This window comes from Eriocheir sinensis, chromosome 30, assembly GCF_024679095.1.
Source record: "Eriocheir sinensis breed Jianghai 21 chromosome 30, ASM2467909v1, whole genome shotgun sequence".
Classification (NCBI taxonomy): Eukaryota; Metazoa; Arthropoda; class Malacostraca; order Decapoda; family Varunidae; genus Eriocheir; species Eriocheir sinensis.
This window is the reverse complement of record NC_066538.1, coordinates 6,356,647-6,383,417: the sequence shown is the minus strand read 5'-3', so window position 1 is coordinate 6,383,417 and position 26,771 is coordinate 6,356,647. Positions and strand designations below refer to the sequence as shown.

The 26,771-nt window shown below is 40.9% G+C and overlaps 1 protein-coding gene across 11 annotated transcripts; it reads left to right on the top strand.

The window, feature by feature from the left end:
* Positions 1 to 5,938: 5,938 nt before the first annotated feature.
* On the top strand, positions 5,939 to 25,021 carry LOC127005512 (activin receptor type-1-like). 11 transcript variants are annotated; one of them, XM_050874424.1, is made up of 13 exons: positions 5,939 to 6,030; positions 8,896 to 9,023; positions 9,348 to 9,563; positions 10,750 to 10,942; positions 11,671 to 11,891; positions 12,549 to 12,653; positions 14,138 to 14,247; positions 15,870 to 16,146; positions 17,068 to 17,204; positions 18,545 to 18,770; positions 19,341 to 22,830; positions 23,079 to 23,166; positions 23,231 to 25,021. In XM_050874424.1, exons 1-11 carry the CDS (start codon positions 5,961 to 5,963, stop codon positions 19,479 to 19,481), a joined length of 1,824 nt encoding a protein of 607 aa, XP_050730381.1. In that variant the 5' UTR covers positions 5,939 to 5,960; the 3' UTR covers positions 19,482 to 22,830; positions 23,079 to 23,166; positions 23,231 to 25,021. The 11 variants fall into 11 exon arrangements, with proteins under 11 accessions (XP_050730381.1, XP_050730377.1, XP_050730383.1 ...); XM_050874420.1 differs by having other exon boundaries at positions 22,963 to 23,166; XM_050874426.1 differs by lacking the exon at positions 23,079 to 23,166 and adding an exon at positions 22,895 to 22,982.
* The last annotated feature ends 1,750 nt before the right edge of the window (positions 25,022 to 26,771 follow it).

Genomic DNA, 26,771 nt, shown 5'->3' with positions numbered 1-26,771 from the left:
TAAAACATTATAAAATGTACTGTTTTTATTAACCTATAAAAACAAATATTTGATGAGTTTAGTGCGGGACACCGGCCGGGGCAACACACCACACCACGGGCTGCTGTGCTGCATGTGGTGTATAGGCTGCCCTGCCCATCGTGACTAATATTACAAACATGGCTCATAATATTAGTCATGATGAGTGGCAACATTAGATTAGCAGGTAATTATAACAAATATGTCTCGAAACTCGGTAAAACAAACAAAAACATGACAAGTGTGCGTGAAAGAGTTCCGAAATTGTTGATACCAAACACTATAACATGCCATTTGCAGTATTTATTGAATTAGTCCTAAAACAAAGCATTTCATTCTTTATAAATATCTTCTGAAGACGATATGATGTCACTGGATTATAGATGAAATGCGATATAGGCGAAAACAGCCATTTGAAGCACGTCACATCCTCCACTGACGCGCGCCTTGACGTAGGGGAGACCGGGTCTAGTTGTCACAATTTTTTGTTTTTTTGGCTCAGCACACACAAGAATTTATTGAAATGAAATTTCCTTGCTAGTCTAATTAGGAAAATGTCTCCATTTATTGAAATCACTGGCAAAAGAACAAAACAATGTTACGTTAAGTAGTACAGCTTTATTTTTTATTTATTTTTATTTATTTATTTATTTTTTTTTCGTTGGGGATATACCTCAATGGAGGAAGGAGGTGCATGCCGCGCAACCCCCCAGACGGCTGGTAGAGAGATACCCAATTCTGTCAAGGAGGCCCAACAACGGGGCTGAGGGTGTCGGAAAGAGCCCACCTTTCCATCCTATTTGACAAGGCTTTCGTAGGAGTTTTGGGCATTTCCAGTAGTAGTTTTTATGGTCCTGGTGGTAGTTTGACCCTTCCTCTGTGCCATGAAACTGACGAAACACTCATTAGAACCCGATTGATCGCCTCTTTGACCTTTAGAAATATCTGAAATGAGAACCGAAAATGTCTTATAATACCGCCCTAAATGTCATCACTTTCCTCCTTTCCTGCCGCCTCCAGACCTCAACTTCAGCTCCGATCGCTTTGTTTCAGTCCCCAACCCTGCATCCTGTCTGTCTGTCCTTTCCAATCCACCTAACTTGCCGCTTCCAGTCCATTGGAAAAGACTTCGTTATCCACCCTCGGCTTCCCCTCTCCAGCCGCTTTCCGTGCCCTGTCTTTTAGTCCATCAGCCTCCACCATCATGCTCTCTGTCTCCTTGCTGTCTTTTTGGTTGGTATTGTCAGATGCTCCCACCCCTCACACCAACTATTTCCAAAGCCCAAAAAGGAGGTTAATCGAGTTCTAATGAGTGTTCTTTTAGGTTTACGGTGCAGAAGAAGGCTCAGACTACCACCAGGGTCATAAAAGTACCCCTGTCTCCTGTCTCCTTTCTGTCTTTTTGGTTGGTATTGTCAGATGCTCCCACCCTCCACACCAACTATTTCCAAAGTCCAAAAAGGAGGTTAATCGAGTTCTAATGAGTGTTCTTTTAGGTTCACGGTACAGAAGAAGGCTCAGACTACCACCAGGGTCATAAAAGTACCCCTGGAAATGCCCTAAACTCCAACGAAAGACTAGTAAATTACGTGTTCTTGGGCGCAGAAATGTTTAAAAATATGGCCTTTCCTATCCATTGCTTTCATAGGTACGTGATGTCACCACTTGCGAAAGCTGGAAATTTCTTTAAAAGGCGTGAATGGTGCTGGCATGGCAGTGGCCGGAGGATACACGCTTGAGCCAGCATCGTTATACATTCTAAGTAATGCCGTGGGGGTTAGCGATTATTATCAGAGGAATTAGCAATTATTATCAGAGGAATTAGCAATTATTATCAGAGGAATTAGTAATTATTATCAGAGGAATTAGCAATTATTATCAGAGGAATTAGCAATTATTATCAGAGGAATTAGCAATTATTATCAGAGGAATTAGCAATTATTATCAGAGGAATTAGTAATTATTATCAGAGGAATTAGCAATTATTATCAGAGGAATTAGCAATTATTATCAGAGGAATTAGCAATTATTATCAGAGGAATTAGCAATTATTATCAGAGGAATTAGCAATTATTATCAGAGGAATTAGCAATTATTATCAGAGGAATTAGCAATTATTATCAGAGGAATTAGCAATTATTATCAGAGGAATTAGCAATTATTATCAGAGGAATTAATAATTATTATCAGAGAAATTAGCAATTATTATCAGAGGAATTAGCAATTATTATCAGAGGAATTAGCAATTATTATCAGAGGAATTAGCAATTATTATCAGAGGAATTAATAATTATTATCAGAGAAATTAGCAATTATTATCAGAGGAATTAGCAATTATTATCAGAGGAATTAGCAATTATTATCAGAGGAATTAATAATTATTATCAGAGAAATTAGCAATTATTATCAGAGGAATTAGCAATTATTATCAGAGGAATTAGCAATTATTATCAGAGGAATTAGCAATTATTATCAGAGGAATTAGCAATTATTATCAGAGGAATTAGTAATTATTATCAGAGGAATTAATAATTATTATCAGAGGAATTAGCAATTATTATCAGAGGAATTAGCAATTATTATCAGAGGAATTAGTAATTATTATCAGAGGAATTAGCAATTATTATCAGAGGAATTAGCGATTATTATCAGAGGAATTAGCGATTATTATCAGAGGAATTAGCAATTATTATCAGAGGAATTAGCAATTATTATCAGAGGAATTAGCAATTATTATCAGAGGAATTAATAATTATTATCAGAGGAATTAGCAATTATTATCAGAGGAATTAGTAATTATTATCAGAGGAATTAGCAATTATTATCAGAGGAATTAATAATTATTATCAGAGGAATTAGCAATTATTATCAGAGGAATTAATAATTATTATCAGAGGAATTAGCAATTATTATCAGAGGAATTAGCGATTATTATCAGAGGAATTAGCGATTATTATCAGAGGAATTAGCAATTATTATCAGAGGAATTAGCAATTATTATCAGAGGAATTAGCAATTATTATCAGAGGAATTAATAATTATTATCAGAGGAATTAGCAATTATTATCAGAGGAATTAGTAATTATTATCAGAGGAATTAGCAATTATTATCAGAGGAATTAATAATTATTATCAGAGGAATTAGCAATTATTATCAGAGGAATTAATAATTATTATCAGAGGAATTAGCAATTATTATCAGAGGAATTAGCAATTATTATCAGAGGAATTAATAATTATTATCAGAGAAATTAGCAATTATTATCAGAGGAATTAGCAATTATTATCAGAGGAATTAATAATTATTATCAGAGGAATTAGCAATTATTATCAGAGGAATTAGCAATTATTATCAGAGGAATTAATAATTATTATCAGAGGAATTAGCAATTATTATCAGAGGAATTAGCAATTATTATCAGAGGAATTAATAATTATTATCAGAGGAATTAGCAATTATTATCAGAGGAATTAGCAATTATTATCAGAGGAATTAGCAATTATTATCAGAGGAATTAGCAATTATTATCAGAGGAATTAGCAATTATTATCAGAGGAATTAGTAATTATTATCAGAGGAATTAGCGATTATTATCAGAGGAATTAGCAATTATTATCAGAGGAATTAATTATTATCAGAGGAATTAGCAATTATTATCAGAGGAATTAGCAATTATTATCAGAGGAATTAGCAATTATTATCAGAGGAATTAGCAATTATTATCAGAGGAATTAGTAATTATTATCAGAGGAATTAGCAATTATTATCAGAGGAATTAGCAATTATTATCAGAGGAATTAGCAATTATTATCAGAGGAATTAGCAATTATTATCAGAGGAATTAGCGATTATTATCAGAGGAATTAGCGATTATTATCAGAGGAATTAGCGATTATTATCAGAGGAATTAGCAATTATTATCAGAGGAATTAGCAATTATTATCAGAGGAATTAGCAATTATTATCAGAGGAATTAGCAATTATTATCAGAGGAATTAGCAATTATTATCAGAGGAATTAGCAATTATTATCAGAGGAATTAGCAATTATTATCAGAGGAATTAGCAATTATTATCAGAGGAATTAGCAATTATTATCAGAGGAATTAGTACTTATTATCAGAGGAATTAATAATTATTATCAGAGGAATTAGCAATTATTATCAGAGGAATTAGCAATTATTATCAGAGGAATTAGCGATTATTATCAGAGGAATTAGCGATTATTATCAGAGGAATTAGCGATTATTATCAGAGGAATTAGCAATTATTATCAGAGGAATTAGCAATTATTATCAGAGGAGCTCACCGCGTTGCCAGATTGTCGTACTAGGCATATTATTTTCGCCGGCTTGAGCTAGCTAAAACTGTTGCACCTACATTGATAACGATACCCATTTATAATTATAGGGTTCAAATGGTTAATTATCGATATTTTCCTGCAATTGCTATGGCTTGAGACCTAAAACTGTTGCACCTACATTGATAACGATACCCATTTATAATTAGGGATCAAATTGTTAATTATCAATGTTTTTTTTCTGCAATTGTTATGGGTCAGAAACTGGAAATATACGATGTTCTTGTAATGCCAGTATTTAAATAAGGACAGGAAATAGAGATGTAGGGAGGAAAAGTAGGTTAAGTATTGTAAGTATAATTAGGCTATATAAGCATCGCCGGAAACCGTTACTGGCGGTACTTATAATTACTTACAAAACTTAACCTACTTTTTCCTCCCTACATCTCTATTTTCCGTCCTTATTTAAGTACTGGCATTATCAATCAATCATTACATTCTGAGTACGATAATCTGGTAATGCTGAATTCACCGCGTTGCCAACATCCGCGCCCTTTCCGCCGAGGCAGCCCGTCGCGTGACTCCCCAATGTCTTGATGAATATTATGCTCCAAAAAAGCCCCTTAGCCACCACCTCCCTCCCCTGCAGCAGCCACCATCCTTGCAGTACTTTTTGCACCTCCCGCTTTCTACCTGCAGTACAGCAAGGATGCAGACCAACGTGTTATTAGCAGGGACTGTTATTCAAGTTTTTGGCGCTGTTCTCGCTATTTAGGACATCGGACCCCATATTTATCAATTAAATACATCTTTCCTCTCCTGTCTACGTATGTGTCAAGGAGCCAGGGCGTCCACAACACCCATTTCTCTTTATTTCATTTTTTTTATTTTTTATTTCCAACGTGTTATTAAAAGAGACTGTTATTCAAGTGTTTGGCGCTGTTTTCGCTATTTAGGACCTCGGACCCCATCGTTATCAATTAAATACATCTTTCCTCTCCTGTCTACGTATGTGTCAAGGAGCCAGGGCGTCCACACCACTCATTTCTCTTTATTTCATTTTTTTTTTTCCAAAGTTTTAATAGCAGGGACTGTTATTCAAGTGTTTGGCGCTGTTCTCGCTATTTAGGACCTCGGACCCCATAGTTATCAATTAAATACATCTTTCCTCTCCTGCCTATGTATGTGTCACGGAGCCAGGGCGTCCACAACACTCATTTCTCTTTATTTATTTTTTTTATTTTTTATTTCCAACGTGTTAATAGAAGGGACGGACTGTTATTCAAGTGTTTGGCGCTGTTTTCGCTATTTAGGACCTCGGACCCCATCGTTGTCAATTAAATACATCTTTCCTCTCCTGCCTATGTATGTGTCAAGGAGCCAGGGGCGTCCACAACACTCATTTCTCTTTATTTCATTTTTTATTTTTTTATTTCCATCTCCAAAAATGTCAACAAACCTCCCGCAAGACAAATGAAAATCTATATTCCCAGTACTAAAAATAACCGGAGATAAATAAATTTTTCCCTTCAGCAGATACTAATACCTAAACTAGTAAACGTAATGAACTTAGATTTCTATAATAGTAGCTCATTAATATTTTCCACCGATAACAAAGATCTTGAGTAGGCAGTTTCGAGTGATGGCGACCTTCCTCCGCCTGGCTGTGATCCTCCTCACAACAACTTCAGTCTTTTCTCGCGTCCCACAGGGTAATAACTTATGACCTTTTTACAGCATAACCCTGGGGGAGAAATACATACTTAGATAACACAAGGGGGCGGCAGGGGGGACAGGGAAGGCAGGGGAAGGAGGGGCGCCATGGAGTCTGAGAGCAAGGAAATCTGATCCGTGAATATAAGTGTTGCTGGAGGAGGGACTGGCGACGCGGCGGCCTGGAAACTATCAATAAAACAATGAACTAAACCTTGGGCCTCATTATTTAAGCCCGTGGGAGTGTGGAGTGATGATGTGTCAAGTGGAGGGTGTGAGGGTGGGGTGTCACGTGATGGTGTTGTGAGGGTCTGAGGAAGGTGATGTTGACAGTTCTGGTGTTGTGAGGGGTTTGGGAAGGTGGTGTTGTGAGGTGCTTGAGAGGTGGTGTTGACAGTCCTGGTGTTGTGAGGGGTTGGAGAGGTGGTATTGACAGTTCTGGTGTTGTGAGGGGTTTGGGAAGGTGGTGTTGTGAGGTGCTTGAGAGGTGGTGTTGACAGTTCTGGTGTTGTGAGGGGTTTGGGAAGGTGGTGTTGTGAGGTGCTTGAGAGGTGGTGTTGACAGTCCTGGTGTTGTGAGGGATTTGAGAAGGTGGTGTTGTGAGGGTCTGAGGAAGGTGGTGTTGACAGTCCTGGTGTTGTGAGGGATTTGAGAAGGTGGTGTTGTGAGGGTCTGAGGAAGGTGGTGTTGTGAGGGGCTTGGGAAAGTGGTGTTGTGAGGTGCTTGGGACAGTGGTGTTGACAGTCCTGGTGTTATGAGGGGCTTGGAGAGGTGGTGTTGATTGTTTTGGTGTTTTGAGGGACTGGGGAAGGTGGTGTTGACAGTACTGGTGGGGAATGAAGGGGTGACAGCATGACATTGGGTTAGGTAGTATAGCAAGAGTTACACCCACCTCATGCAGGGAGGGGAGTGGTAGAGGTGGAGGTACAGGGCAGGAATGATGGTGGAGGTGCAGGCAAGGGAAGAGGAAAAGATGGTAATACTTTCTAATAGCATATAGTAAATATAATAAATACAAATCTCTTTACATAACAAATACATAGAAATATAAGGGAAAAAACGTAACAATATGGTTTGATGTTCAGTTGACAACAGCGGACGGGGCAAGGCGGAGTTTATGCCACTGCAAAGCTATGCAACGCTATGCTGTCTCCAACCACCAGTTGTCATTTCCAATTACTTAGAAGTATATTATCTATAATCGTGGGCTTTACTCATTATATATTCAAGTCGTAAAACCATATCTGTAGAAATGGGAATAAAGCACCTGCAAAATATGCTTGAAATTTTGCAACAGAATTACACCAACATGAATTTGCTCATCAACTATCCACATATATGAAAAAAAATTGCTGTTATGAGTTTCCAGTATCTTCCTTAACCCCTAAAGGGCCGGAGGCGGCTATAGCCGCTTTTCCACGGAAGGGCCGGGGGCGGTTATAGCCGCTTTGCTTTTTTCGCGCTTAATTTATTTACTTTTCGGTAATTTTCGATGACCATTCGTTGGCAACACTGCCAGAGATATGTTTAGGCTACTGCTTCAGAATCTTGCCCGCTCTCACGATGGACAGGCGTACTGACACGGATTCTGACGCGTCTGATTTCCTGCCAGACCCTGCCGAGCCCAGCAGAGCAACACGAGAATGAGAAGAGTATGCTACAATGACTCCCAAACCACACATCACAAGACTGTGTTACATAGAGAAAGCTTAGAGTATTGACTATATATAAGAATTAGAGCATGGGGGCATCCGTTTTCATTACGCACTAGTCAAGGCCACACAAGCGAAACGAACGCAGAGCGGGCAAGAGCCTCGCTAACTCCAAAAGTCTCTCCTCTTCAACTCAATATTTCTCCAAAACCACAGCACATAGAAACGTTTTCATGCAATAATTAAAAAGAAGAAGAGTTGATGATGACTATGACGACAAAGTAATTTGTTATTGCATCGTAGTTCAGCAGAATCAAGTGTGTGAATATAGGCTATTTTCGGTGTTTGGTGCTGAGGTGCCGGTCCTGTGGATGTTGTAGATGACCACCCAGGCCGGCCCTTTAGGGGTTAATACTCCTGGACTAAATAATTACACAAATATAAAATTTAAATGTCTGCAGCTTAACTGTTTACAAGGGCAAACGTGTAAGTATATACTAAACACTTCCTTAACCCTTTCCTTGTGTGCGAGACAGGACGCGACTATCCCCTCAGGCGCAGTCAGGCAGCCCACTGGGGGGTCTCTTATAACCTCTGTATCTCAAAAACTATTCATCACAGCTAAAAACCAAAAACACCATTGGAAAGAGGAGGTCCAGATCTATAGGAGTCAGTTATGTATGCCTCTCTTGCGAACGTACATGCACGTTCAGGGAGTGTTGAATGTTGACACGCACGAAAAGCGTGCGGGATGATCAGCCATATTGAGGGAACTGCGGACATCTCTCCTTCAGATTCTGCCAAGGGAGTATTGCCAACTGCAATATTTACAACTATTTGGTCAAAGAATCAGTCAGGTGATAGGTGAAGCTATGCAAAAATGCCGCTTTATTGGGCAAGAACATCCACCAGTTACTCGTCTGTAGATTTGCCGCCCTGGGCTGATATGATTTTCCACCAAATTTAGTGAAAAACCCACTCAATTGGCAATCCTGTGTTGTGAGAATTAGTGTTGGAACACTTTCATACGCGGGAGATTTGAGTGTAGGTGGAGCTCGCAGCGAGCATTTAGCACCACCAGCAATTTTGCCTAACGCTTGCTACGAGCGTTTAGCAATGAAAGGGTTAAGAGGTACATACTTGTACGTACTAAACACTGCAAGGGTTACATGAAGAACTGGAAACACCATCATCATTTTCTTTTCTTTACAGACAATGTTGATAATGAAGATCAAACCTGGAGAGGAGGAGGAAAGGAAGGAGAAGGAGGAGGAGGAACAGAGACAACGCGCTCAGTGATCCCAGATGGTCGTGAACCTCCACCGCCTGTGAGTGGGAAGGTTCCTATCAGGGCCAGCCAGCCCATCATGCATATAGCCAGTCAATAATTTAGTCATTAAGTCAGTCAGGTAGTCTTCACAAGTAGATGAAGTGTGTGGTTCATTATAAATTACCAAAGCTCACAGTTACCAGGCCTGTCATTTTGCTGGTCAGATGAGTGGTCTATAAGGAAAGTAGATATATGTCCTTCAGTTGTTACTTCTAATGATGATAATGTTTTACTACTACTACTACTACTACTACTACTACTACTACTACTACACTTTACTTCTTCTTTACACTTACTAATACATCCACTAACACAATCACCTCCCCCACAACAGTTTGGTGCAGGTGTCAGTGAGGGTGGTGTTGAGAACCCCTTCCAACTAAACCTGCTGGAGGTGCTGCAGAACATGTCCTCCCAGCAGCAGGGCCCCTCCCCCTCCAGCACCACCACCCTGCCCCCTGACTACTACTCTGGCCTGCCCACTGTGTCCTGCTACAAGTGCTACCAACCCAACTGCGACAGCCTCACCACCTGCCACAATGCTCTGAAGGTGTGTGTGTGTGTGTGTGTGTATATTGTTCTGTTTCCAAATCTTTTTTTATCCATTTTATCTTCAAACTCGTGAATGTTCATTGTTTAAACCATCTCTGATTTCGACTGTTCCATTTGTCATTACTTCTATTGGGAAGCAAAATTCCTTGACATTATTTGATATCAGGACTTTTAATGTAAACTCTTTTCTCGTATTCTTCCACTGTGTGGCTATTTATTTACTTGGTTGTAGTATAGAGGATTTGAGGTAGGCTTGTGTTGTACTGTCTACATATCTGCTTTTGTTCAGCTTTTGTTTAATGCTATGGATGATTTTAGCTCAAAATATCTCTGTGATCAGACTATTTCAATTAGTACTACTAGCTGTTTTTAAACTGAACATCATGTGACATTTTAAACTGAATATTATATGATGGTTCACGTTGTGGGCAGAATTTTCTTTTGGACGTCATATGACATCACCCGGCCCAGGAAGGTTAATCCCATTTTCCTCTATAATTCTCCATTCCTATTATGTTTCAGTATCACTCGTCTTCCCCTAATACCACAGCACAGCACGCCATTCATATCCTTTTCCTGTCATGCAATAAATCATTCAACTCTCAGTATCATTTATCTCACTTTTCCTTTTGCCTATACATTCGTATCTCCCCCTCACCATTCATCTTCCCACACCACTACACCACACCACTCACTGCTCTTTCTTGACATACAATAAATCATTCATCTCTTGCTATATCACTCACCTTATTCTCTCCCCTACTGGTACAACCATTTCTTTGCACCATTAACCTTCCTACAACCACACCACTCACAGCCCTTTCCCGGCACACAGTAAAGCATTAATCTCTTGGTAAATTATTCATCTTAATCTTCACTTTACTGCTACACTCATTTCCTTGCACCACTAGCCTTTCCACAACCATACCACTCACAGTCCTTTCCTGGTATACAATAAAGCATTAATCTCTTGGTAAATTATTCATCTTAATCTTCACTTTACCTCTACACTCATTTCCTTGCACCACTAACCTTTCCACAACCACACCACTCACAGCCCTTTCCTGACATACAGTAAACCATTTATCTCTTAGTCTATCATTCATCTCACTCCCCTTTGCTTAACCATTCATCCCCCTCCTTCATGTCATACTCTACCCCTTCTTATCTCTCTTTTCCTCTAGTGCTGGCAGGCTCAATACATGACGGACAATGGACAGCTGGTGAACGCACGCGGCTGCCTCTCCAAGCCGGACCACGTGCCCATGCAGTGTAACATTAAGACAAACCCAGAGAGGCCGCTCATCATGGACTGCTGCAATACGGACATGTGCAACAATGGCACGCTGCCCCCCCTGCCCTCCTTTGCCAAAGATGGTATGTGTGGGTGTGGGTGTGTATGAGAGGGAAGAGGAAGAGAAAAGGGGAGGAGGAGGAGGAGGAGGAGGAGGAGGAGGAGGAGGAGGAGGAGGGAAGGGGGAGGGAAGAGAGAGAGAGAGAGAGAGAGAGAGAGAGAGAGAGAGAGAGAGAGAGAGAGAGAGAGAGAGAGAGAGAGAATACTTAAGATTAGTTTTATCATTGAGGAACTGTTTCAAGTTACTAATCTACACTATTTTGATACTTACTGATTTTCACCTTATGTTTAACCCAGTTGTATCCTTTTGTGCATCATCTTGTCTATCCTCTTGTATCCCCTTTAACCCGGTAGCTGCGGGGATCATGTTTCTTAAAGGCCGCTCTTTGCGAGAAAAATGAGAAAAAATCATCACTCAGGCAAACCATTTCATAATATATATCAACGCATTTGTGATCAGTTTATGCACCATTCATTTTTTGGGGTTTACTGTATATCATGGCAAAAATTTGGCTGCAACACGGTAAAGCCTCATATTTGGCCCATTGCTGGTACCAGGTTAAATCCACTTGTCATGCATGTTTAATTGCTTATACTTAACTAATTTTTACTCTGTTTTTAACCCAGTTGTATCCTTTCTTGCATCTTCTTGTTTATCCTCTTGTTCTATTCTCTTGCATCCTCTTATTGCACCCTCTTGCATAATCTTGTATTCTCTTGTATTTTCTTCAAATCCACATGTTTTTTGCAGGTGCCGGCGGTGAGTCCCAGCTGCTCCGAGTGTTCCTATGGCACGTGTTACCCATCCTGGGCGTGGTGGTGGTGGCGGTGGTAGTGGTGGTGGTGCTTCGTCGTGCCCACCAGCGCCGCATGAGGGAGTACGCCGCCGCTGCCGCCTCCGCCCTGCCGCTACACCACAACCTCTACCGGGATGACCTCAGAGCCACGGCCGCTGGGGACTCTACTCTGAGGGTAGGTGGAGCTAATGGTTGAGGGGGGGGATGGAGGGAAAGGAGGGGCACAGTGGAGAGAGTTTCGTTACTTGATTTTGCCTTTTTCCCTGCCTCTGTTTTTTTTCTGGCGGCTGTTAATTAATCCCCCTACTCTCCATTATCTCTTATATTAATTGCTTTTCCTTCATAACTCATCATCTTAAACCTTTATTCTCCCTCATCTTTTATCTTCATTGCCTTTCCTTCATCTCCCATCACTGTCTTCTCCTCACCTCTTACCTTTAATACCTTTCCTTCACTACTCATCATCTTAAACCTCTATTCTCCCTCATCTTTTGTCTTCATTGCCTTTCCTTCATCTCCCATCACTGTCTTCTTCATATTTTACCTTTAATGCCTTTCCTTCATTACTCAATCTCTTAAATCCCTTTCCTCTATTATCATATTTCTTAGTGTCTTTTCTTTCACAACCCATCCTCATGAATCCCTCTTCTCCCTCGTTCTTGATCTGCTTTTCCTTCCTCACCCATCTTCACAAACCCCTATTTTCCCTCATTCTTGATCTGCTTTTCCTTCCTCGCCCATCTTCACAAACCCCTTTCCTCCCTCATCCTTAATCTTAAATGCCTCTCATCTAACCCCCATCATATTCAACCCTCTTTCTCCATCTTTTCAGGAGATCTTCAACGACTCCATCACCTCAGGCAGCGGGTCGGGTCTTCCTCTGCTCATCCAGCGCACACTCGCCAAGCAGATCTGGCTGGCAGAGGTGATTGGCAAGGTGAGGAGAGCTGCGTGTGGGATTGGGAAGATGTGTGAGACTAGTCATCAAAGGGGTATAGACTTTTTTTCTTTTTTTTCAGCAAAGGAGATAGCACAAGGGCACAAAAAAAAGGACAAAACAATAAAAAAAAAGCCCGCTACTCGCTGCTCCTTAGGAAGATGAAAAGCTACATATGGGATTGGGATGACGTGGGAAACTAATTATTGAAGGGGTAGAGAATTAGGAACATGAAAAGCTACATATGGGATCGGGATGACATGGGAGACTAATTATTGAAGGGGTAGAGAATTAGGGACATGAAACGCTACATATGGGATTGGGATGACATGGGAAACTAATTATTGAAGGGGTAGAGAATTAGGAACATGAAAAGCTACATATGGGATTGGGATGACATGGGAGACTAATTATTGAAGGGGTAGAGAATTAGGAATATGAAAAGCTATGTATAGGATCGGGATGACATGGGAGACTAATTATTGAATGGGTAAGGACTATTAGGAAGAAGAAAAGCTATGTATTGGATTGGGAAGATGTGGGAGATTAGTTATTGGAAGGGTGGAGAATTAGGAAGGTGGAAGGTTGCTTATGGGTTGGGGAAGATGTGAGAGACTAATTATTGAAGTGGTGGAGAATGAGGAAGCTGAAAAACTATATATGGGGTTGGAAAGATGTGTGAGACTATTATTGAAGGGGTAGAGAATTAGGATGGTGAACGGTTGCATATGGGAGTGGTAGAGGGTAGAGGGAAAATGTGTTAAGAGCCTAAGTTTACGTGGTGGATTTTACAGGCGATATACGTATATTTAGGTATGAGAGGAAGGGAGTGAACTAAGTGTGAAGAATCTATCAAAGGGGTAAGGGGATGGAGAATGCGGGTTACAGCCTAAGTTTACGTGGTGGTTCTGTATTGACATTGTGGATTTTACAGGCGATATACGTATATTTAGGTATGAAAGGAAGGGAGTGAACTAAGTGTGAAGAATCTATCGAAGGGGTAAGGGGATGGAGAATGCGGGTTACAGCCTAAGTTTACGTGGTGGTTCTGTATTGACATTGTGGATTTTACAGGCTTATATACGATATTTAGGTATGAGAGGAAGGGAGTGAACTAAGTGTGAAGAATCTATCGAAGGGGTAAGGGGATGGAGAATGCGGGTTAGAGCCTAAGTTTACGTGGTGGTTCTGTATTGACATTGTGGATTTTACAGGTGATATAAGTATAGTTAGAGAGGAAGGGGGTGAAGAAAGTGTGAACAAACTATAGAAGGGGTAAAGGGATGGAGAATGTGGGTTCGAGTCTCAGTTTATGAAGTGGTTCTGTACTGACGTTGTGGATTTTACAGGTGATATAAGTATAGTTAGAGAGGAGTGGGGAGAACAAAGTGTGAACAAACTATAAAAGGTATAAGGGGATGGAAAATGTGGGTTAGAGCATCAGTTTATGTGGTTGTTCCATACTGACATTGTGGTGTTGACAGGGGCGGTATGGCGAGGTGTGGTGCGGGGTGTGGCAGGGAGAGAAGGTGGCTGTCAAGATATTTTTCTCCCGTGATGAGGCGTCCTGGGCCAGGGATACAGAAATATACAGGTGTTTAACTCTTTATTTGCCGCTTTCTTCTTTCTCTCTGTTCCTGAGTTCATGTTCTTGTGTATAACCGTATCTTAAGGTCTGACAGTATTTTTCTTGCCATTTCTGTTTATACCTATGTTTCTGTCTCTTTTTATTTGCCATTTCTCTTCTTTCTGATCCTGAGTTTCTGTTCTCGTGTATAGCTATATATTAAGATCTGGCAGTATTTTTCTCTCCATTTCTGTTTATACCAATGTTTCTGTCTCTTTATTTGCCATTTCTCTTTCTGTTCCTGAGTTTCTGTTCTCGTGTATAACTGTATATTAAGATCTGACAGTATTTTCTCTCCATATCTGTTTATACCAGTTTCTGTCACTCACTCTCCTTGCGTATTCCTCTTAGCCAGTCATCCGGTACATTATTTTCTGCTTTACGTGTCCATATGTCTCCATGTCTCCCTTATCAACCATTTTTCCCATACCAAACCTGTATTACTCCCAGCCACTCACCCATTCTCTCACTTATCCCTCTTCCAGTCTGTTATTTTCCGATTCTTGTCTGTGTGTCTCCATTTCTTCTTTCCCAATCATTCTCACCCATTCCAAACCTGCATCACTCCTAGTTACTCCTCCCTCTCTCTCATTTATCCCTTTATCCATCCCACTTACCCACTCAACCACTCCCCCACTTCTCCCTCTTTCAGTCTGTTATTTTCTACTTCTTGTCTGTGTGTGTCTCCATTTCTTCTTTACCAGTCATTCTCACCCATTCCAAACCTGCATCACTCCTAGTCACTCCTCCCTCTCATTTATCCCTTTATCCATCCCACTTACCCACTCAACCACTCCCTCACTTCTCCCTCTTCCAGTCTGTTATTTTCTACTTCTTGTCTGTGTGTGTCTCCATTTCTTCTTTACCAGTCATTCTCACCCATTCCAAACCTGCATCACTCCTAGTTACTCCTCCCCCTCTCATTTATCCTGCTATCCATCTTATTTATCCACTCAACCACTCCCTCACTTCTCCCTCTTCCAGTCTGTTATTTTCTACTTCTTGTCTGTGTGTGTCTCCATTTCTTCTTTCCCAATCATTCTCACCCATTCCAAACCTGCATCACTCCTAGTTACTCCTCCCTCTCTCTCATTTATCCTGCTATCCATCTTATTTATCCACTCAACCACTCCCTCATTCATCCCTCTTCCAGTCTGTTATTTTCTACTTCTTGTCTGTGTGTCTCCATTTCTTCTTTACCAGTCATTCTCACCCATTCCAAACCTGCATCACTCCTAGTTACTCCTCCCTCTCTCATTTATCCTGCTATCCATCTTATTTATCCACTCAACCACTCCCTCATTCATCCCTCTTCCAGTCTGTTATTTTCTACTTCTTGTCTGTCTGTCTCCATTTCTTCTTTCCCAATCATTCTCACCCATTCCAAACCTGCATCACTCCTACTCACTCCCCTTAGTCTCATTTTTCCCTCTTTCTATCCATCCCAGTCACCCAGTCACCCATCCATCCCACCTATCCACTCCTCACTCACTCATTTTTCTCTCTTTCCATCCATTCCATTCTCCCATTCACCCACTTTCCACTCTCTCACTTAACCTTAACTCAGCCACTCCCCACCTCACCCACAGCACGGTTCTTCTACGCCACGAGAACATCCTTGGCTTCTACGGCTCGGACATGACGTCGAGAGGGTCATGCACACAGCTCTGGCTCGTCACACACTACCACCCGCGCGGCTCCCTGCACGACTACCTCACCACCCACACCCTCGACCACACGGGCCTCATCACTGTCGCCCTCTCCACCATCAACGGCCTCCTCCACCTCCACACTGAGATATTCGGTAGTCAGGGGAAGCCAGCCATTGCCCACCGAGATATAAAGTCCAAGAATATATTGGTGAAGGTGGGTTTGGGTGTGGTGTGGGTGTATTTACCTACTTGTAGTTTTACAGGGCCTGGGCTTTACGCTCGTGTGGTCCCGTCTCCGTATCTATATTTATCCAACTTTTCCTTAAAGCTTTGCACACCCCTCGCCGATACTACATCCTCACTTAGTCTGTTCCAAACCTCTATATTTCTTTATGTCTCAAGCATCTTCCCTTCCTCAATTTTTTACTATGTCCTCTTGTGTTCCTGGTGGTAATTTCTTCTTTTAGTAGTAACTCCTCGTGACTAGCTGGTGTTTTCTTCTTGGAGGTGTTGTTTTAGTGTTGGTTTGAGGTGGTATACACAGTGATATTCTTTCAACATGTTTTGAAGGGCTCCATGTATGCTTAGTTTTGCTAGTCTCCTCATTCTGCTCAGTTTTTCATAGCCTTTTTATTCACATCCATATTTGTGTTGTTTTTTGTTCTATTTGTAGCTCATCATTCTGCTCAGTGTTTCATAGCCTCTTTATTCACACCCATATTTATGTTTTGTTTTTTTGTTGTAATTGTAGCTCATCATTGTGCTTAGTCTTTTGCAACCTCCCTATTAACCCAGTAGCTGCGGGGATCATGTTTTTAAAGGCTCCTCTAAGCGAATTAATGAGAAAAAATCATCACTCATACAAATCATTATATAATAGATAATGCATTTGTAATCAATTGGTGCATCCTCTATTCTGGGGGGTTTATGTCAAAACAATAATTTGGCCCGTTGCTGGTACACGGTAAAGCCACAAATTTGGCCCGTCACTGCTACTGGGTTAAAGTCAAGCATCTATAGGTCAGCTGAAGTGTCTGTTAGCAAGGTACCCAATTGAAATGTTTGTTAGTGGAGCACCAGACCAATATTTACCGCGACACACAGTAACAGTCTCTACCTTCCCTGGCACACACAGTCACACTCAGGCGCCTGTGTGATCGCTGACTTCGGCCTGGCGGTGATGCACACTCAGACCACCGGCGAGATCAACATAAGCAACAACCCGCGTGTCGGCACCAAGCGATACATGAGCCCTGAGGTCCTCAATGAGTCGTGAGTAACCCTGAGGTGGTGATGTGCGTCAGGGAGTGAGCGCTGAGGCCGTGAGCAGCTTTGTGTATGTCCCCAACTTGATGTTAGAGAGATAGAGATTTTGTTCCCCTTGCTTTAGAGAGATACAGAAAGATACATTTACTTTTCCTTAGAGAGATACAGAAAGATACATTTACTTTTCCTTAGAGAGAGAGATAAAGATAGGTTTCCTTTTCCTTAGAGTGATACAGAAAGATACATTTACTTTTCCTTGGAATGATAGGAAAAGATACATTAGCTTTGCCTTAGAGTGATACAGAAAGATACATTTACTTTTCCTTAGAGAGATACAGAAAGATAGATTTGCTTTTCCTTAGAGAGAGAGATAAAGATAGATTCCCTTTTCCTTAGAGAGATACAGAAAGATACATTTACTTTTCCTTAGAGAGAGAGATAAAGATAGATTCCCTTTTCCTTAGAGTGATACAGAAAGATACATTTACTTTTCCTTGGAATGATAGGAAAAGATACATTAGCTTTGCCTTAGAGTGATACAGAAAGATACATTTACTTTTCCTTAGAGAGATACAGAAAGATAGATTTGCTTTTCCTTAGAGAGAGAGATAAAGATAGATTCCCTTTGCCTTAGAGAAATACAGAAAGATACTTTTACTTGACCTTAGAGAGATAGAATAAGATACATTCCCTTTGCCTTAGAGTGATACAGAAAGATACATTTACTTGACCTTATTGAGAGATATAAAGATACATTAAATTTACCTTCGAGAAAGATAAAAAGATAAATTTACTTACTAGCCTTAGAGAGATATAAGAAGATACATTCCCTTGATATTAGAGAGACATAGAAGATACATTCATTTCACCTTCAAGGGAGATATAAAGATACATTTACTTTTCGTTAGTGACATTAAAAGATACATTCACTTGAGGTTAGACAAAAAAATACGAGATAAATACTTGACATTACGGAAACATACATTTTGCCTTAGAGATGTAAAAAGATACATTAAATTCACCTAGAGAGAGAGAGATAGACAAAGACACACTCACATTTTAACCCCTTCCATCCTTCTTCCTCACCCTCAGAATCAGGATGAGTGTGTTCGCTTTGTTGCCTTTAAAGAGATATCCCAATGACTACAGTTCAGCACATAATTTATACCCATTATTCTTGGTACCTAAGACCCATAATCTCCCTTAACACAGACGATAGAATGCATAGAAGACATAATTCAGAGAGTATCCCCTTCATTCTTTTCTCGGACACCCTGTTTTCTATGTAGCTCCGATGACGCATTCTCAACTCAACTCATCATCCCTCTCTTCCCCCTCACCCCCAGGATCAACATGAGCGTCTTCGAGTCATTCCGCAAGGTTGACATCTACGCGTTGGGACTCGTGCTGTGGGAGGTGTGTCGTCGCTACGTGTCGAACGGCCTCGTCGATGAGTACCGTGTCCCCTTCCATGACCAGGTTCCGTCCGACCCCAGCTTTGATGACATGAAGAAGGTGGTGTGTGTGGACCAGCAGAGACCCATGATTCCCAACCGATGGACCTCCGACCCGGTGTGTGCTTGCTTGGTCTTGTTTGGTCTCCCTGGGTTGTGAAGTTGGGTTGCACCTACTTGGTCTGTCGGGGCTATTCAGTTTGTCTCTGTCTTTCATATTTTAGTCTTTTCTTTCCCTGATCTTTGCTACTATCATTCATTCCCTTGTCCCTCATCACTACTTTAAGATTTAGTCACTCATCCACCCACCCACTCTCCCATTAACTCACCCACCTGTTCACTCATCCACAATCTCTCCCTCCAACTTCCAGGCATTTACAGGAGTGTCTTAGTTCATCCACTCACCCACTTAATCACTCCCTCCCTCATTCACACCATCTTACTCACTCATGCACTCGCCCACCATCTCCCTCCTATTCCTCAGTTGTTGGAAGGGATGTCTTAAACTCATCCACTCACTCACTTTATCACTCACTCACCCTTTCACCCATTTAATCACTTCCTCACTCACTCATCCACCATCTCCATTCTCAGGCATTGGCAGGGATGTCTTAAAATCACCCTTTCCTTCCGTCCCTCACTCACTCATCCACCTACTCACCCACTCACCCACCGTCTCCCTCCTCAGGTATTGGCGGGGATGTCTAAGATCATCCGTGAGTGTTGGCACCAGAACCCCAATGTGAGGCTGACGGCTCTCAGGGTCAAGAAGTCCCTCATGAAGCTTGCGCAGGAGGACACAAAGAACAAGGTGGACATCGACTACTGAAGGGGACGAGGAGGCTATTTATATCCTGAAGCTTTCCCAGGAGGCACATCAGTCGGTATGTGTGGGGGTTTTATGTGGTGGGACGTGGCTGTGTGTTTCCCTCCCCGTTGAGTGGTTATCTTTGTGGCTGCAGTGGAATGCCAAGAGGAGCTGTGAGATGAGGAATGTGAGGGGGTTGTAATGTTGTGGTATGTGGCTGGGTTCACATGGAGAGATGGGGTGTCCAGTGAGGAGGTGGCAAGATGTGGATTGTGAGCGGATTACAGTGATGAGAGTAAGGAGAGTGAGGTGGTTTGGGCATGTGAAGAAAAGAGAGGATGGTGAGGCATAGAAGAGAGCTGTTTGGGTGGAAGTACCAGGTTGTCACTCACCCTACAGGCCAAGGAAGACATGGAGGCGGTGTGCTGAAGAGGATTTGGCAGCACTAGACTTTGGATAGGCTCAGGCATTGGACAGACATAGTTGGTAGTGTATCATCTGCTGTATGGGAAAATGTGATGTTAAACAGAAGATGATGATGATGATGTGATGGTAAATGGGATCTCTATATTGAGGAATTGAGGAGAGTAGAAGTTTTTGCTACATCTTAAGATCTTTGTTGGGTTTCAAAAGCACTCAAAGGTCTAGTGTGAGAAGGGGATGTGATGGGGTTGTAATTCTTTCCTGTATGTGTGAGGTTTTCCATGTGAAGCTGAAGTGATGGGGGCACGGACAGAAAATGATATGTACGTTTGTAAGCCTTTGTAGAGCTATCGTGTGTGTGTGAAAATGAAACCGAGAGAGACCAGTAGTAAGGCAAGAACAGATAGCGATATTAATGTAACCCTTCATAAAGCTATCATGTGTCGCCTTAAGATTGAGTGGGATTTGAACGTGCTCTTTAAGGGGCAAGACCAAGCAACAGAAGGGAATGTCCATGAAGCGACAAGTTAGGGTGGGATGGGAGACATGCCGTGCTGTTTATGTTTAAGGTTCAGAGATGTATAGGTATGAGTATATAATGCCTATGTGTATTCTTGGCTTGTGTTGAACTTGAAGTAATGCAAAGAGGAAGGCAAGCACAGAGTGGATATTTAAGTATGGATGGACAGAAATGGAGATAATGGATTGTCATGGGACTGGAGTGCTTGTCCTTATATACTCACAGTTTCCTTGACATTTGGGTGCATGGTGGTGAAACGTGTTGGGATTTGTAGGGTTTTGTATATGTGTATAAGATTAGTATTTTCATAAGAGGAGGAGGTTGTGAAAGAGATGGAATAGAATGAAATAGTGAAGATATGGGAGAGTAGAAGGTGAGAAGGAGAAATAGTCAGGTATAAGATAATTTTGAAAGAAGGAGGAGGAGGAGATGATGGAAAAGGTGGAATAGATTGAGATAGTGAAGATATGGAAGAGTAGAAGGCGAGAAGGAGAAATAGAGTGAGGTATAAGAGGATTTTGAAGAGGAGGAGGAGGAGGAGGAGGAGATGATAGAAAAGGTGGAATTGAATGAGGTAGATGAGGATTTTGAGAAGAGAGAGGAGGAGGAAATAGTGAAAGGAAGGACGAAAGTGAGAGATATGTGGATTTAGAAGTGGAGGAGGTGGTAGAAAGGAGGAATAGAGCAAGGTATATGAAGATTTTGAAGAGGAGAAGTAGGAGGATGTGATGAAGATAATGAAATAGATTGAGGCAGATGAAGATTTTGAAAAGGAGGAGGGGAAGAAATTGGCAAAAGGAAAGAATATAGTGAGATTTATGAGGATTCTGATGAAGAGAAGGAGGAGGAGGAAGAGGAGAAGGTGATGTAAAAAGATTGATAGGTTAGGTAAATAAGGATCATGAAGAGGAAGAAAACATGAAAGAGGAAGAGATGCAATTGTGTTTTGGGTTCTGCTGGAGATAAGTATATTCGCACAACAATAGTCTGATCACCAAACACTTAAAATAATTTCCTAAGGCCCCGTTCACACTGTGCTGACTCTGGGCCGCGACAACCCAGCGACTATTAAGCCCCCTTCACACTGTGCCGACTCAGCATCCGGCGATTGTTTCTTGACCTCTTTTCGACCATATGCGACCCTTTCACATCAACATTTCAAACCCAAGACCTCGTATACCCCGAGTTGCCGGGTTGTCGTGGCCCAGAGTCGACACAGTGTGAACGGGGCTTAAGGCTGTTTTGTTCACTGTCAGATGACCCTGGTAACAATGCACAAAGAGTTTACGATTTATTTTTCTATATCTTTTGAGGCATTCGGTGTCGTACGCATAGATTCACATTATTATTCATTATGTCCTTTAAATCTAACTTACCACTAATGATAACAATAACAGTAATAATAACAAATAACATAATAACAACCATAACATTATTAACAACGTGAATTAACTATAACAATGATGCCCTGTGTTAGAGTAAAATTTATTCAGTATTTCTTGACTGTAGTTTTATGTTTAGGAAGTGAGTGAAGACATGAATCATCACTCCATTTGCTTGCTACATGAATGAGTATGATGAGGTGGGTTCAGGAAGAGGAGGAGGAGGACAAGAATGAAGAGAGAGAAGAGATGGAGGAGGACAAGGATGAGAATGAGGAGAAGGAAGAGGAGGAAGACAAGAATGAAGAGAGGGAAGAGATGGAGGAGGACAAGAATGAGAATGAGAAGGAAGAGGAGGAAGATGAGAATGAGAAGAAGCAAAAGAAAGAGGAGGATGAGAAGGAAAAGGAGGAGTAGACATAAGATGAGGAAGGCAAGGCAGACCAAGACAGCCCACAGATAGGAAGGAGGTGACAGAGTGAGATGCGACAGAGAAGGAGACGATGAAGGAAACACAGGTGGTGCATGACATGAGGACAGTGATTAAGGACCAAGGAGAGGCTGGTCATAGCTTTAGGGGACTTAGAGTGAGACAGGGCAAGGAAGGGTCCAAGAAAAGAAAAAAAAAAAAGTGAAGTCGAGGAGGGAGAAACGAAAGGTTGAAAAAAGTGAGGCAGAGAGAAAGAAGGGAGATCGGAGAGTCAAAGAGATGGTTCAGTAGTCAGGTTGCATTGAGAGGAAGCAGTCGCAGTATTGGAGACCAGGGCATCAGAATCGAGGCTGACGCTAAGTAGAGTAACACCGAAGCTTTCTCACCATTACTGTTATCGTGGCGTTTATTAATTTTTGAATGCCGTTAGTGATTGACTGGCGGCTTTAAACTTCTTCAACAAATAAGGCGATTCATGACTTTTTACGAGAAGAGCAACAGTTACTTAATTTTGCAAACGCTGGGGAATGTTGCGTATGTCTGTATGGTTGACTGGTTGATTGATGGGTTGATTGGCTGACTCATTGATTGGTTAGTTGGTTGATAGGTTGAGAGGTTGACTTGTTGGTTGATGGGTTGATTGGCTGACTTATTGACTGGTTGGTTGAATGGTTGAAAGGGTGACTGGTTGGTTGATGGGTTAATTGGCTGACTCATTGACTGGTTGGTTGGTTGATCAGTTGAAAGGGTGACTGGTTGGTTGATGGGTTAATTGGCTGACTCATTGATTGGTTGGTTGGTTGATTGGTTGATTCATGGGTTAATTGACTGACTCATTGACTGGTTGGTTGATTGGTTGAAAGGGTGACTGGTTGGTTGATGGGTTAATTGGCTGACTCATTGACTGGATGGTTGGTTGATCAGTTGAAAGGGTGACTGGTTGGTCGATAGGTTGATTGGGTGACTCATTGACTGGTTGGTTGATCAGTTGAAAGGGTGACTGGTTGGTCGATAGGTTGATTGGCTAACTCATTGACTGGTTAGTTGGTTGATAGGTTGAGAGGGTGACTGGTTAGTTGATGGGTTGACTGGATGGTTGGTTGATCGGTTGAAAGGGTGACTGGTTGGTTGGTGTTGTGTTCTAATCCTCACTTGACAAGCCTCAGTGAGTGTGATAGCCAAGTGGTGCCATAAGTACTAGTAGTAACATACAATCAATGACTCTGTGCTGTGGAGGCCTCTGTATAAAGTAAGCTAAGTCTCCCTACCTTCCTCCTGTCTTCTCCGTCTCGGCGATATGCTTCTTTCTTCTTCTGCTTCCGTCGTCTTTGGTTTTATTAAGTACCGATGTGTGTGATCTCGTGTGATATATATTCTGGAAGTTACTCGTAGTTAGAGCTATTTTTTGTTGTTTTCTGTATATAGGTTTCCTTATATGTGTTGCAGTGATACATATATTAATAGAACATGTCCTTTTTTTCTTTACTTTTTAATTTTCTTGATGTTGTATTGATGCATATAATACGACACCTTGTTTTCTTGTGTATTTTCTTTATATTTCTTTATGTTGAGAAATATAATACACTTCAGTTTTTGTAATGTATTTCTTAGCATTGCTGTAACACATGTAATACAACTTTTTTTTTTACATTGCAGTGATGATACATATGATGCAACACTTTTTTTTTTTTTTCATTTAATATCTTCAGTGATATGATACGACACATCATTATTCTTGTTGTTGTTGTTTTTTTACATTGCAGTGATGATACATTTGATACAGCACATTTATTTTACATTTAACATTTTCAGTGATACAATACAATACATCATTACTCTTGTTTGTATTTTTTTTTTTTTTTTTTTTGACATTGAAGTGATGATACATTTGATACAACACATTTATATTATATTTAACATCTTCAGTGATACAATACAACACAGCATTATTCTTGTTTACATTTTCTTAACATTGCAGTGATCCATAAAATACAGCACTTTTTACATTCTACATTTTCAGTGACAATACAACACATTATTTTATTACATTTTCTCTTTCGCAGTGATACATATAATACAACCCGTCATTTCTCGAAGCCTGTCCTCAGTGGTTGTTAGGTCGTCTGAACCGCCGGAGTTTTGGTTGTGGGCACAAGTGGCAGCTACAGTTGTTATAAGCTAAGGAAGGACAGTCACCATGATCCACTTGTATACAGATATTGCTTCTTTTTCTTTCTCTCTCATGCCTGATTTTTTTTAGTCTCGTATCAGTCTCCATCAACAGTAATGTGGCTGATTTGTCTTATTTTGACCTGTTTTTCGGGGTGTGGTTAGTTGGCTTTGTTGATTTTTTATGTCATCTTTTACGACTGATGGTGTTGGTGGAAATATATATAGACAGCCCAAAATTCCGTCAGTTAGTTTTGTATGGCAGAAATATAACAACACCTATATATAGACGATAGTTAAAACACCTCTTATGTGATGTAACTATACTTATGCTGCGGTCCTAAGGTCGGCAGTGACTATATATATAGACGATTCATTTTGGGGGAGCTACTCTTCAAATACTGCCGCCGTCGAAGGGTTAGTAATGTCGACTGAACTCTGAAAATCCAACCCTTCTAACTAACTCCGTCCCAAACATTGAATGAAAAAGCCAAACTAGCCACACGACTCAAAAAATGCTAATATACGACATTTAAAAAATCAGGTGTATTTTATTTTTGTTCATTCTGTGTAACGGCATGACAAGCAGGAATTAGCAGGGTTCCGTTAGGCAGTGTTATTAAAGATTTTATTACTGGTCTTGTTTTGTTTTTAACCCGGTAGCAGGGGATCATGTTTCTTAATGGTCCCTCTAAGCGAGAAAAATGAGAAAAAATCGTCACTCACACAGACCATTTCATAATATGTATCAAAGCATTTGTGATCAGTTTATGCATCATCTGTTTCGGGGGGGTTTATATGGCACAAATTTGGCCCGTCGCTGCTGCACGGTAAAGCCACAAATTTGGCTCGTCGCTGCTACCGGGTTAAGAGTTGCCTCCACAAGCTTCTTGATGTGTGCCTCCTGCTGCTTGGGATTCAGTTATCTCTTTGTGAAGTGGCATCTCAGTGAGGAGGCTTTTGTGACCCAATACCAGAGTGTAATTTGTACCTAGACGAACCCTGCTACATGGTACTGTTTGGTCACTGCTTCACACACACACACACACACACACACACACACACAAACACAAACACACACAAACACACTGGTTAATCCATCCATCCAGCGTTGACTTGTTCGTTCCCTTGCAGTGGTTGTCAGAGTATGAGTCTTACGTGTGTGTGGTAAGGGATGAGGCAAGACATGCTTCCACTCCTCCCTTCTTCATCCCATCCAACGAATCTCATTGCCTTTATCATCACCTCATTTCAATGGCCATACCATGAAACACAGTCATGATACGATTATGTAAAAACTATTGCAAGGGAAAGTGAGCCAACTGATTGTAGGTAACCGCAAAACTAGTAGCGTTCTTTTTTATTAGTAACAAAACAGAAATGTAACAGAGCCAACAGGTGGTCAGTAAGAAGATTACATCCTCTCAATAGTAACTAAGCAGAAATAGAAGTGAGCCAGCAGGTAGTAAGTCAAGGCAAGTCTTTCATTTAATCTTTAGCATAGCGGAAATACAACATCCTGGTTTAGCAAGTTTTTTTTATTCATTAACTTGGCAGAAATACAACATCCAGGTTTAGCAAGTTGTTTTTTATTCATTAACTTGGCAGAAATACAACATCCAGGTTTAGCAAGTTGTTTTTTATTCATTAACTTGGCGGAAATACAACGTCCAGATTTAGCAAGTTGTTTTTTATTCATTAACTTGGCAGAAATACAACATCCAGGTTTGGCAAGTTGTTTTTTTAATCATGAACTTAACAGAAATACAGTGCCCAGGTCTTGAAGGATGCATTTTACCATGTTGCCAGTTGTATTCTTAGCTGCTGGTAACACTATCTGGAACTCTAATATAATACTCATGCAAGCCTTTGAGGGACTTCGATTCATCTTTCTGACAGGTAAATTCTCCAATATAAAAACCCCACATCAGTTAGTACACATATCTGGAAAGAGTTTAATGTAGAAAATTGAACTGAGACATTAAAATTGAGTAGTTGTAGTGAAGTTTGTTAATTATTTTACAAGGTGTATCCGTGATTTTCAACTCTCTCTATACATGTGAATAGGCAAACATACTCTATAGAAAGAATGGGTTACAAGATACTCCATCCACGATTTCTGCTACGCTGTCCATTTAGCTTTTATATTGTAGGATCTCTGACGTGTGTGTGTGTGCGTGTGTGTGTGTGTGTGTGTGCGCTTCTAGTTACTACTAATGCCACTTTTGCCTTAAGTGTAATACTGTATTATATTTAGAGAGAGCATAGTTTTTGAATTGCCAATGCTAGGTTTAAGGAAGATAACGCGTACAAATGTATGAGGTAGGTGTGGGTGTGGGTTTGAGAGGTGGGTGTCGGTGTTGGTGTGTGTGTGTGCGTGTGTGTGT